Raw genomic sequence first — 13,309 nt, 5'->3', positions numbered from 1 at the left:
CATCTGCGTGGCCATGCACACCTCCAACTCAATCATCAAGTTTGTAGACGACACAACAGTGGTAGGCTTGATTACCAACAACGACGAGACGGCCTACAGGGAGGAGGTGAGGGCCCTCGGAGTGTGGTGTCAGGAAAACAACCTCTCACTCAACGTCAACAAAACAAAGGACATGATCGTGGACTTCAGGAAACAGCAGAGGGAGCACGCCCATATCCACATCGATGGGACCGCAGTGGAGAAGGTGGAATGTTTTAAGTTCCTCGGCGTACACATCACGGACAAACTGAAATGGTCCACCCACACAGACAGTGTAGTGAAGAAGGCGCAACAGCGCCTCTTGAACCTCAGGAGGCTGAAGAAATTTGGCTTGCACAACGCATCACCGGGGGTGCCCTCCAGGACACCTACAGCACCCGTTCTCACAGGAAGGACAAAAAGATCATCAAGGACAACAACCACCCGAGCCACTGCCTGTTCACCCCGCTATCATCCAGAAGGCGAGGTCAGTACAGGTGCATCAAAGCAGGGACCGAGAGACTGAAAAACAGCCTCTATCTCAAGGTCATCAGACTGCTAAACAGCCACCACTAACACAGAGACAGACATACAGACTCAAATCATTGGCCACTTTAATAAATGGATCACTAGTCACTTTAAATAATGTTTACATATTTTTTATTTTACCTTTATTTAACTAGGCAAGTCAGTTAAGAACAAATTCTTATTTTCAATGACAGCCTAGTGGGTTAACTGCCTTGTTCAGGGGCAGAATGACAGATTTGTACCTTGTCAGCTCGGGGATTTGAACTTGCAACCTTCCTACTAGTCCAACGCTCTAACCACTAGGCTACGCTGCCGCCCCATTACTCATTTTATACCATCTATTGCATCTTGCCTTTGCCGCTACATGTACGTATTCTCATTCCATCCCTTCAGATGTGTGTGTATCAGGTAGTTGTTGTGGAAGTGTTAGATTACTTGTTAGATATCACTGCACTGTCGGAACTAGAAGCATTTCGCTACACTCGCGTTAACATCTGCTAACCATGTGACCAATAACATGTGATTTATGTTGACGCATCTGATCCAAGCCAACCGCCTGAGGAAACACACTGTAATGTTACGATGCCCTACTGTGAAATCAGCTGACTTTCACACACACACACACACACACACACATCTTCTCCCACTCTTCTCTCCTCTCGTCCTTTAGGAGCGTGGGGTTCCCAGCCTCGTGGTGTTGTTGACGTGTGTGGTGGGGTTGCTGTGTTACGCCGTGGCGGCGGCCATCTTGCATAAACTGGACCAGCTGGACCTGAGGAGGGCGGGGACGGTGCCGCTCTGTGGACACGACGGAACATTCAAGTACGAGGTGCAGGTCAAGACCGGCTTCGGCCGCGGGGCAGGTGAGAAGGCAAAGGTTACGGATTCAAAATAAATTAGACTTTTAATCAATTAGACTTTTATTCACAAAGTGCAGAAACGTATCACATCATTATTACATGCGGTGTATATCTAACTCCTCCCCCTGTCTGCTAGGCACGTCGGCACATGTAGGCATCAGTGTGTACGGCTGTGAGGGGCGTAGCGGGCATCGACACCTGGACAGCCCCGGGGCCTTCGCACGTAACGGACTGGACATCTTCCACATCGCCACGGAAACTAGCCTGGGCAGCGTCTGGAAGATCCGCGTCTGGCACGACAACAAGGGTAGGAGGACACACACACACTAACACACACACACACACACACATACACACTAACACACACACTAACACACATGGAGGTACTTTGGATTTTTGAAAAGCATGTTACAAGTACAATGTCATATTATTATTCATATTAGTATTATTATTCATATTAGTAGTATTATTCATAGTACTATTCATATTATTATCATTATTCATAGTATTATTCATATTATTATCATTATTCATATTAGTATTATTATTCATAGTACTATTCATATTATTATCATTATTCATAGTACTATTCATATTATTATCATTATTCATAGTATTATTCATATGATTATCATTATTCATATTAGTAGTATTATTCATATTAGTATTATTATTCATATTAATATTATTATTCATATTAATATTATTATTCATATTAATATTATTATTCATATTAGTATTATTATTCATATTAGTAGTATTATTCATAGTACTATTCATATTATTATCATTATTCATATTAGTATTATTATTCATATTAGTATTATTATTCATATTATTATTATTATTCATATTAGTATTATTATTCATATTAGTAGTATTATTCATATTAGTAGTATTATTCATATTAGTAGTATTATTCATATTACTATTATTATTCATAGTACTATTCATATTATTATCATTATTCATATTAGTATTATTATTCATATTAGTATTATTATTCATATTATTATTATTATTCATATTAGTAGTATTATTCATATTAGTATTATTATTCATATTAGTATTATTATTCATAGTACTATTCGTATTAGTATTATTATTCATATTAGTATTATTATTCATATTAGTATTACTATTCATATTAGTATTATTATTCATATTAGTATTATTATTCATATTAGTAGTATTATTCATATTCGTAGTATTATTCATAGTACTATTCATATTATTATCATTATTCATAGTATTATTCATATTATTATCATTATTCATATTAGTAGTATTATTCATAGTACTATTCATATTATTATCATTATTCATAGTATTATTCATATTATTATCATTATTCATATTAGTATTATTATTCATATTAGTATTATTATTCATATTAGTATTAATATTCATATTCATATTATTCTTATTCTTATTATTTTTATCGTGTAAAAAAAATGTTTGGTCCACCAGCCACTGTGGCAGATAGAAAGAAAAATCTACCAGCCACTCAGAGGATTTTTACCCCCCCCCCCTCAATCAACGGAAATTAAACCAACAAAACACTAAATAACAGATGAACATGCTTTGTAATGTTCCTAAAGAAAGTATAATGTACTAATTAGTAAGAAGTAATGTGGTCAGTGCTTAGTTCTGGACTGTTTTGTTCCAGAACCTATTTGGCCGGGTCCAGTACCTCCCCAGACATGAAACATCGGTACTTCTTCAAATGTAAACATTTGAATTGAAGAGATCAAAGTTCAAAAAATTATAATTAAAAATTAAAACGTAGTGTGAAAAAGTAGACTTATAGCCTGGATCTGATATTCTAAGAGTTAATTTGGGTTGTATTCGAAGTTGGCGCAACATCGCACCCTGGTTGAGACCAACACGTGGCCATGGCTGTGTGAGTAGCAAGCCTGTATCTCTCACAGAACTACAATGAGATTCACTTTCTGCGTTCTCTCTCCCTCTCTCTGTTCTGATAGACATGAACCTGCAACTCCCGTCTGTCCAGCGTTGCATTTCATCATTTATTTAGTTACAGAATCAAGGCTGTCTGTTCAGAAAGAAATGAAATGATCCAGTTTGTCCTACTACACCATGAGAAGGTCTATCATTTAGCCACAGAGGATCAATAGTTTTGAAAGACTGCCTGGCTGTGGATTGTGTGTAGCCCAATAACAAGGCCAACAGTCAGGGATGTGCTGTACGTCTGTCAGTGAACGACAGCATGCAGACAAAACAGGCCTTTCACAACATTTCAAAAACAAATCGCAGGGAAACACAGGTTGGAAAGCAAATGTCTGCTGCAGAAAACAGAAGACTCTAATCTGTCTGCTGCAGAAAACAGAAGACTCTAATCTGTCTGCTGCAGAAAACAGAAGACTCTAATCTGTCTGCTGCAGAAAACAGAAGAATCTGTCTGCTGCAGAAAACAGAAGACTCTAATCTGTCTGCTGCAGAAAACAGAAGACTCTAATCTGTCTGCTGCAGAAAACAGAAGAATCTGTCTGCTGCAGAAAACAGAAGACTCTAATCTGTCTGCTGCAGAAAACAGAAGACTCTAATCTGTCTGCTGCAGAAAACAGAAGACTCTAATCTGTCTGCTGCAGAAAACAGAAGACTCTAATCTGTCTGCTGCAGAAAACAGAAGACTCTAATCTGTCTGCTGCAGAAAACAGAAGACTCTAATCTGTCTGCTGCAGAAAACAGAAGACTCTAATCTGTCTGCTGCAGGCTGGAAAAATACTTGATCAACTTCTAAATATTGTTTTACATAGTAAAGAGAGAGCGAGGCTTTTGGCACAAACACATCGGACGTCACTGGTGAGTGATCTGAGCATCATTAGGGGAGTGATCTGAGCATCATTAGGTGAGTGATCTGAGCATAATTAGGGGAGTGATCTGAGCATCATTAGGGGAGTGATCTGAGCATCATTAGGGGAATGATCTGAGCATCATTAGGGGAGTGATCTGAGCATCATTAGGGGAGTGATCTGAGCATCATTAGGTGAGTGATCTGAGCATCATTAGGTGAGTGATCTGAGCATCATTAGGGGAGTGATCTGAGCATCATTAGGTGAGTGATCTGAGCATCATTAGGTGAGTGATCTGAGCATCATTAGGGGAGTGATCTGAGCATCATTAGGTGAGTGATCTGAGCATCATTAGGGGAGTGATCTGAGCATCATTAGGTGAGTGATCTGAGCATCATTAGGTGAGTGATCTGAGCATCATTAGGTGAGTGATCTGAGCATCATTAGGGGAGTGATCTGAGCATCATTAGGGGAGTGATCTGAGCATCATTAGGGGAGTGATCTGAGCATCATTAGGTGAGTGATCTGAGCATAATTAGGGGAGTGATCTGAGCATCATTAGGGGAGTGATCTGAGCATCATTAGGGGAATGATCTGAGCATCATTAGGGGAGTGATCTGAGCATCATTAGGGGAGTGATCTGAGCATCATTAGGTGAGTGATCTGAGCATCATTAGGTGAGTGATCTGAGCATCATTAGGGGAGTGATCTGAGCATCATTAGGTGAGTGATCTGAGCATCATTAGGTGAGTGATCTGAGCATCATTAGGGGAGTGATCTGAGCATCATTAGGTGAGTGATCTGAGCATCATTAGGGGAGTGATCTGAGCATCATTAGGTGAGTGATCTGAGCATCATTAGGTGAGTGATCTGAGCATCATTAGGTGAGTGATCTGAGCATCATTAGGGGAGTGATCTGAGCATCATTAGGGGAGTGATCTGAGCATCATTAGGGGAGTGATCTGAGCATCATTAGGTGAGTGATCTGAGCATCATTAGGGGAGTGATCTGAGCATCATTAGGGGAATGATCTCTAGCATCATTAGGGGAGTGATCTGAGCATCATTAGGGGAGTGATCTGAGCATCATTAGGTGAGTGATCTGAGCATCATTAGGGGAGTGATCTGAGCATCATTAGGTGAGTGATCTGAGCATCATTAGGGAGTGATCTGAGCATCATTAGGGGAGTGATCTGAGCATCATTAGGGGAGTGATCTGAGCATCATTAGGGGAGTGATCTGAGCATCATTAGGGGAGTGATCTGAGCATCATTAGGGGAGTGATCTGAGCATCATTAGGTGAGTGATCTGAGCATCATTAGGGGAGTGATCTGAGCACCATTAGACAAAAATGTTCAGGTTACCGAGGTAATGCGACTAGAGTAAAGTTTGTGCCTGTGAGATTGAGTCTGGCTTCTAGAAGCGTTGTGGTTACCGTGGTAACGCGACTAGAGTAAAGTTTGTGCCTGTGAGATTGAGTCTGGCTTCTAGAAGCGTGTTGGTTACCGTGGTAATGCGACTAGAGGGACGTTTGTGCCTGCGAGATTGAGTCTGGCTAGTAGAAGCGTTATGGTTAGTAAAGAGAGAGAGAGGCTTTTGGCACAAACACATCGGACGTCACTGGTGAGTGATCTGAGCATCATTAGGTGAGTGATCTGAGCATCATTAGGTGAGTGATCTGAGCATAATTAGGGATGACAAAAATGTTCAGGTTACCGAGGTAATGCGACTAGAGTAAAGTTTGTGCCTGTGAGATTGAGTCTGGCTTCTAGAAGCGTGTTGGTTACCGTGGTAATGCGACTAGAGGGACGTTTGTGCCTGCGAGATTGAGTCTGGCTAGTAGAAGCGTTATGGTTACCGTGGTAATGTGACTAGAATCACGTTTGTGCCTGTGAGATTGAGTCTGGCTTCTAGAAGCGTGTTGGTTACCGTGGTAATGCGACTAGAGTAAAGTTTGTGCCTGCGAGATTGAGTCTGGCTAGTAGAAGCGTTATGGTTACCGTGGTAATGTGACTAGAATCACGTTTGTGCCTGTGAGATTGAGTCTGGCTTCTAGAAGCGTTGTGGTTACCGTGGTAACGCGACTAGAGTGATGTTTGTGCCTGTTAGATTGAGTCTGGCTTCTAGAAGCGTTGTCTTTCCTAGCAGTTGAAACTCAAACATAGAAAAACAACCTAGCCTCTGAACAAAACCATGGAAATGGCCAGGAAACACAAGGACAAAGTTTCACTTCAGCCAGCCCCCAGCACAGCCTCCAGCCAGCCCCCAGCACAGCCCCCAGCACAGCCCCCAGCCAGCCCCCAGCACAGCCCCCAGCACAGCCCCCAGCACTGCCCCCAGCACAGCCCCCAGCACAGCCCCCAGCACAGCCCTCAGCACAGCCCCCAGCACAGCCCCTAGCACAGCCCCCAGCACAGCCCCCAGCACAGCCCCCAGCACAGCCCCCCAGCACAGCCCCCCAGCACAGCCCCCAGCACAGCCCCCCAGCACAGCCCCCCAGCACAGCCCCCCAGCACAGCCCCCCAGCACAGCCCCCCAGCCAGGCAGTGTTGCAGCGCGAGGTGGAACAGGCCATATGGGAGTCGTAGTTTTGTGACTGTGTGTGATTAATATAAACGGTATAAATACATTAAAACAGCTAATGCATCATTTATTTTAATGTACATGTGATCAGACTGTTTTTAATTCACACAGGTGAGTGAGATGCTGTGGAGCCCCGCCTTGGCAGGTGGTCATTTAGGCCCTGATAAATATCATTATTATTATCATATACTTACACTAGATCTCATTGTCAAACCGTAAGCAACCTAGTAAATGTGCCCTTCCTCTCCTCCCAGGTCTGTCTCCAGCATGGAAGCTCCAGTACGTCCTGGTGAAGGACCTACAGACAGGAAGCAGTTACTATTTCCTGGTAGAGGAGTGGCTGTCAGTGGACAACGAGAGGACAGATGGTGGCGTGGAGATAGAGGTGGAGGTCTCAGGTAAGGACCCTAACCCCGAGCTCTAAGCCCCTCCCCCTAGCCCCTACCCTCATAGTTTAGTAGTCAAACCCTTAGCCAAATGGTCTCCAACATGGTGCAGGAGTCAATCCACATCTCAACACTGCTGCCTCGACAACTGGTCTAGGGACAGTTTTGTCACATAGCCGTTAAGGATAACAGTTGGACTTTGAACAGGAGCACTGATCACAAATCAGTGGTCCGTTCATTAATACAAAACTCACTACTTCCTCTTTTAATTCCTCCTTCCTTTTTTTTCTGCTTCCTGTGGGCGTGTCCTGACCTTCAGAAGAGGCAGAGCTTCGTCGGTTGCCCCGCCTCCTGAACTGGGAGCTTCAGCGTGCTCTGTGTGAGAGTCACTTGTGGCTGTCGCTATGGGAACGGCCCATCCGCAGTCCCTTTACCCGCCTCCAGAGGGCGACATGCTGCGCCCTGCTGCTACAGCTCTGTCTGCTGGCTAACACCATGTGGTACAGCACCGTGGCCAATAGGAGCTACAGGTAGGGGAAGTGTGTGTGTGTGTGCGTGTGTCCATGCCTGTGTGTGTGTGTGTGTGTGTGTGTGTGTGTGTGTGTCTGTGTGTGTGTGTCTGTGTGTGTGTGTGCGTGCGTGCGCGTGTGTGTGTGTGTCCGTGTCTGTGTGTGTCCATGCGTGTGCGTGTGCGTGTGCGTGTGTGTGTCCATGTCTGTGTGTGTCCATGCCTGTGTGTGTGTGTGTGTGTGTGTGTGTGTGTGTGTGTGTGTGTGTGTGTTCCAGTACTGACTGTGTTGTCCTACTGTAGCTCTGTAGCAGTGTCCAGTCTGGTGGTGGTGGATGTGGAGACTGTGGCTGTGGGAGTGGTCAGCTGTCTGGTGATTTACCCCCTCTACCTGCTGGTCTTCACTCTCTTCAGGATGAGTCGTAGCAAGGTGACACAACACACACACACACACACACACACACACACCTTTAGAACACACACACACATCTTTAGAACACACACACCTTTAGAACACACACCTTTAGAACACACATATTTAGAACACACACCATTAAAACACACACCTTTAGAACACACACCTTTAGAACACATATCTTTAGAACACACACCTTTAGAACACACATCTTTAGAACACACATCTTTAGAACACACACCTTTAGAACACACACCTTTAGAATACACACCTTTAGAACACACATCTTTAGAACACACACCTTTAGAATACACACCTTTAGAACACACACCTTTAGAACACAACACACACCTTTAAAATACACACCTTTAGAACACACACCTTTAGAATACACACACACCTTTAGAACACACACCTTTAGAACACACATATTTAGAACACACACCTTTAGAACACACACCCTTAGAACACACACCTTGAGAACACACATCTTTAGAACACACACCTTTAGAACACACATCTTTAGAGCATTCACCTTTAGAACACACACCTTTAGAACACACACCTTTAGAATACACACACACCTTTAGAACACACACCTTTAGAACACACATATTTAGAACACACACCTTTAGAACACACACCCTTAGAACACACACCTTGAGAACACACATCTTTAGAACACACACCTTTAGAACACACATCTTTAGAGCATTCACCTTTAGAACACACATATTTAGAACACACACCATTAGAACACACACCTTTAGAACACACACCTTTAGAACACATATCTTTAGAACACACATCTTTAGAACACATACCTTTAGAACACACATCTTTAGAACACACACCTTTAGAACACACACCTTTAGAATACACACCTTTAGAACACACATCTTTAGAACACACACCTTTAGAATACACACCTTTAGAACACACACCTTTAGAACACAACACACACCTTTAGAATACACACCTTTAGAACACACACCTTTAGAATACACACACACCTTTAGAACACACATATTTAGAACAGACAGACACAACTTTAGAACACACACCTTTAGAACACACATATTTAGAACACACACCTTTAGAACACACACCCTTAGAACACACACCTTGAGAACACACATCTTTAGAACACACACCTTTAGAACACACATCTTTAGAACATTCACCTTTAGAACACACACCTTTAGAACACACACCTTTAGAACACACACCTTTAGAACACACACCTTTAGAACACAACACACATCTTTAGAACACAACACAAATCTTTAGAACACATACCTTTAGAACACACACCTTTAGAACACACACCTTTAGAACACACACCTTTAGAACGCACATCTTTAGAACACAACACACATCTTTAGATCACATACCTTTAGAACACACACCTTTAGAACACACACCTTTAGAACACACACCTTTAGAACACACACCTTTAGAACACATCTTTAGAACACACACCTTTAGAACACACACCTTTAGAACACAACACACATCTTTAGAACACACACCTTTAGAACACAACACACATCTTTAGAACACACACCTTTAGAACACACACCTTTAGAACACAACACACACCTTTAGAACACACACCTTTAGAACACACATCTTTAGAACACACACCTTTAGAACACACATCTTTAGAACACACACCTTTAGAACACACACCTTTAGAACACACATCTTTAGAACACACACCTTTAGAACACACACCTTTAGAACACACATCTTTAGAACACACACCTTTAGAACACACACCTTTAGAACACACACCTCCACTCGTCACATCTCCACCATTATGCATTTAAATCCCTGAATCCTTCATAAAGGCTCCGTGTGTGTGTGTGTGTGTGTGTGTGTGTGTGTGTGTGTGTGTGTATAAGTGTGTGTCAGTAGAACAGGTGCTGTCCTCCCAGGTGGACCAGGAGTCAGTGGAGATAGATGACTTCCTGGACAACTCCATGGCAGGAAGCTCCTTCCTCATCTTCAACGGTGTCCCTGGAGAGGTGTGTACGTGGCGTGTGTGTGTGTGTGTGTGAGAGAGAGGTGTGTACGTGGCGTGTGTGTGTGAGAGAGGTGTGTACGTGGCGTGTGTGTGTGTGTGAGAGAGAGGTGTGTACGTGGCGTGTGTGTGTGTGAGAGAGAGAGGTGTGTACGTAGAGTGTGTGTGTGTGTGAGAGAGGTGTGTACGTAGAGTGTGTGTGTGTGTGAGAGAGGTGTGTACGTAGAGTGTGTGTGTGTGTGAGAGAGGTGTGTACGTGGCGTGTGTGTGTGAGAGAGAGGTGTGTATGTGGCGTGTGTGTGAGAGAGAGGTGTGTACGTGGCGTGTATGTGTATGCGTGTGTATGTGTATACGTGTGTGTGTGTGTGTGTGTGTGTGTGTGTGTGTGTGTGTGTGTGTGTGTGTGTGTGTGTGTGTGTGTGTGTGTGTGTGTGTGTGTGTGTGTGTGTGTGTGTGTGTGTGTGTGTGTGTGTGTGTGTGTGTGTGTGTGAGAGAGAGATAACTCTTAATATAAAGTAGTGCACCGGCCTGATATAGCGGGAGACCGGGTCAGTTGAGATGGGAGCTGTCTGAAATGTAGACAGACAGATGTGTGTCTAGTCCAGGTTTGGTTGTCTGGTAGACTAGGTGGTTGTCTAGGTCTGGTTGTCTAGGTCTGGTTGTCTAGGTTTGGTTGTCTAGGTCTGGTTGTCCTAGTCTGGTTGTCTGGTTGTCTAGGTCTGGTTGTCTAGGTCTGATTGTCTAGGTCTGGTTGTCTAGGTCTGGTTGTCTAGATCTGGTTGTCTGGTTGTCTGGTAGTCTAGGTGTTTGTCTAGGTCTGGTTGTCTAGGTCTGGTTGTCTAGGTTTGGTTGTCTAGGTCTGGTTGTCTAGGTCTGGTTGTCCTAGTCTGGTTGTCTAGGTCTGGTTGTCTAGGTCTGATTGTCTAGGTCTGGTTGTCTAGGTCTGGTTGTCTAAATCTGGTTGTCTGGTTGTCTAGGTCTGATTGTCTAGGTCTGGTTGTCCTAGTCTGGTTGTCTGGTTGTCTAGGTCTGGTTGTCTAGGTCTGATTGTCTAGGTCTGGTTGTCTAGGTCTGGTTGTCTAGATCTGGTTGTCTGGTTGTCTAGGTCTGGTTGTCTAGGTCTGGTTGTCTAGGTCTGGTTGTCTAGATCTGGTTGTCTGGTTGTCTAGGTCTGGTTGTCTAGGTCTGGTTGTCTAGGTCTGGTTGTCTAGATCTGGTTGTCTGGTTGTCTAGGTCTGGTTGTCTAGGTCTGGTTGTCTAGGTCTGATTGTCTAGGTCTGGTTGTCCTAGTCTGGTTGTCTGGTTGTCTAGGTCTGGTTGTCTCGGTCTGGTTGTCTAGGTCTGATTGTCTAGGTCTGGTTGTCTAGGTCTGGTTGTCTAGGTCTGGTTGTCTAGGTCTGGTTGTCTAGGTCTGGTTGTCCTAGTCTGGTTGTCTGGTGGTCTAGGTCTGGTTGTCTAGGTCTGGTTGTCTAGGTCTGGTTGTCTAGGTCTGGTTGTCCTAGTCTGGTTGTCTGGTTGTCTAGGTCTGGTTGTCTAGGTCTGGTTGTCTAGGTCTGGTTGTCTCGGTCTGGTTGTCTAGGTGTGGTTGTCTAGGTCTGGTTGTCTAGGTCTGGTTGTCTAGGTCTGGTTGTCCTAGTCTGGTTGTCTGGTTGTCTAGGTCTGGTTGTCCTAGTCTGGTTGTCTGGTTGTCTAGGTCTGGTTGTCTAGGTCTGGTTGTCTAGGTCTGGTTGTCTAGGTCTGGTTGTCCTAGTCTGGTTGTCTGGTTGTCTAGGTCTGGTTGTCTCGGTCTGGTTGTCTAGGTCTGGTTGTCTAGGTCTGGTTGTCTAGGTCTGGTTGTCTAGGTCTGGTTGTCTAGGTGATGTTACCAGAAACAGTAGAGGGAGATGATTGATGACGACTGTTAGATAGAAGGGAGGAGCTACAGTTCATTGGGGGCTATAGAGAGGTGAGACAACAGCAGAAGTAGTATTTCTACAGGGTGTAAATTCTGATATTCATCTTATCGTCTGTCTCCTTACTTGATCTGATTTGAAAGTTATACTTTATCTTCCTCTCTGCCACCCCCCCCCTGCTCTCTCTCTCTCCAGACCTATTCAGAAGAGACCAACGTGGACCTCCCCCCCACGCCCTCCACCAAGAGGTGAGCTCTGCCGTTGCTACGAGGACGGCTGAGTGATTGACAGTTCTCATTAGGCCCATGGAGAGATTGATTTATGCTTTGAGAGAGAGACAAAGAGAGAGATAATTAGTCAGTATAAAATGAGTGTGTGAGGAGAATGAGAAAGAGAGGAGAGTTGTTGTCCTGATATAATCTCTCTGTGTCTCAGTAAATCCCAGTAGAGTTCCAACACACCGTAAAGTGTGTGTGTGCATCTGTAATTACTGTGTGTGTGTGTGTGTGTGTGTGTGTGTGTGTGTGTGTGTGTGTGTGTGTGTTGGTTAACCATTAACCCTCTCTCTCTTCTTCCATTGTACTAATGTGGAAGTTGTGACCGACTGTTTAAAATGCACTTTAAATAAACACTGACCTGACTCGACCCCTCGTCCCTCCTCTATCTCTTCTCCCTCCTTTCCTCCTCTATCTCCTCTCCCTCCTCTATCTCCCTGCTTTCCCCCCTCTCTCCTCCCCCTCTCCTCCCTCTCTCCTCTCCCTCCTCCCGGTCTCACCTTCACTCCTCCCTCTCTCCCCCCTCTCCTCCCGCTCTCTCCCCCTCTCCTCCCTCTCTCCCCCTCTCCTCCCTCTCTCCCCCATCTCTCCCCCCTCTCCTCCCTCTCTCCCCCCTCTGCTCCCACTCTCCCCCCTCTCCTCCCTCTCTCCCCCCCTCTCCCCCTCTCCTCCCTCTCTCCCCCCTCTCCTCCCACTCTCTCCCCCCTCTCCCCTCTAGTGTCCAGAGTTGGGGTGTGGTTCAGGAAGAGGATGACGACGAGGAGCGTGATTGGCCAGAGTTATTGAGTGACATGTCTGAGGTGGGAGGGGCGGGCTTGGGGGCGGGGCTACCCAAGTTGAAGAGAGGTCAAGGTTCAAGACACCTGGGGGTGGACATGACCCTTCACCCCGACAATGATGACCTCACACACCGCAATAAGTACTTCACATCCTCAGGTAGACAGACCACACACACACACACACACACACACACACACACACACAGACACACACACACACACAC

The 13,309-nt window shown here is 44.7% G+C and overlaps 1 protein-coding gene across 1 annotated transcript in view; it reads left to right on the top strand.

The window, feature by feature from the left end:
• The first annotated feature begins 13 nt into the window (after window positions 1-13).
• Window positions 14-13,309, top strand: part of LOC139370586 (polycystin-1-like) — a 32,984-nt gene continuing 19,688 nt past the window's right edge. Inside the window, exons 1-9 of the mRNA XM_071110171.1 lie at window positions 14-61; window positions 1,217-1,409; window positions 1,543-1,713; window positions 7,059-7,202; window positions 7,510-7,720; window positions 8,002-8,128; window positions 10,021-10,143; window positions 12,227-12,279; window positions 13,025-13,242. Of these exons, the coding sequence (XP_070966272.1) occupies window positions 14-61; window positions 1,217-1,409; window positions 1,543-1,713; window positions 7,059-7,202; window positions 7,510-7,720; window positions 8,002-8,128; window positions 10,021-10,143; window positions 12,227-12,279; window positions 13,025-13,242 (1,288 nt within the window). The remainder of the gene's footprint in view (window positions 62-1,216; window positions 1,410-1,542; window positions 1,714-7,058; window positions 7,203-7,509; window positions 7,721-8,001; window positions 8,129-10,020; window positions 10,144-12,226; window positions 12,280-13,024; window positions 13,243-13,309) is intronic.

Source organism: Oncorhynchus clarkii, chromosome 17 (genome assembly GCF_045791955.1).
Source record: "Oncorhynchus clarkii lewisi isolate Uvic-CL-2024 chromosome 17, UVic_Ocla_1.0, whole genome shotgun sequence".
Taxonomy (NCBI): domain Eukaryota; kingdom Metazoa; phylum Chordata; class Actinopteri; order Salmoniformes; family Salmonidae; genus Oncorhynchus; species Oncorhynchus clarkii.
Note: the sequence above shows the minus strand (reverse complement) of the source record. Positions and strands in the feature narration are given on the sequence as shown.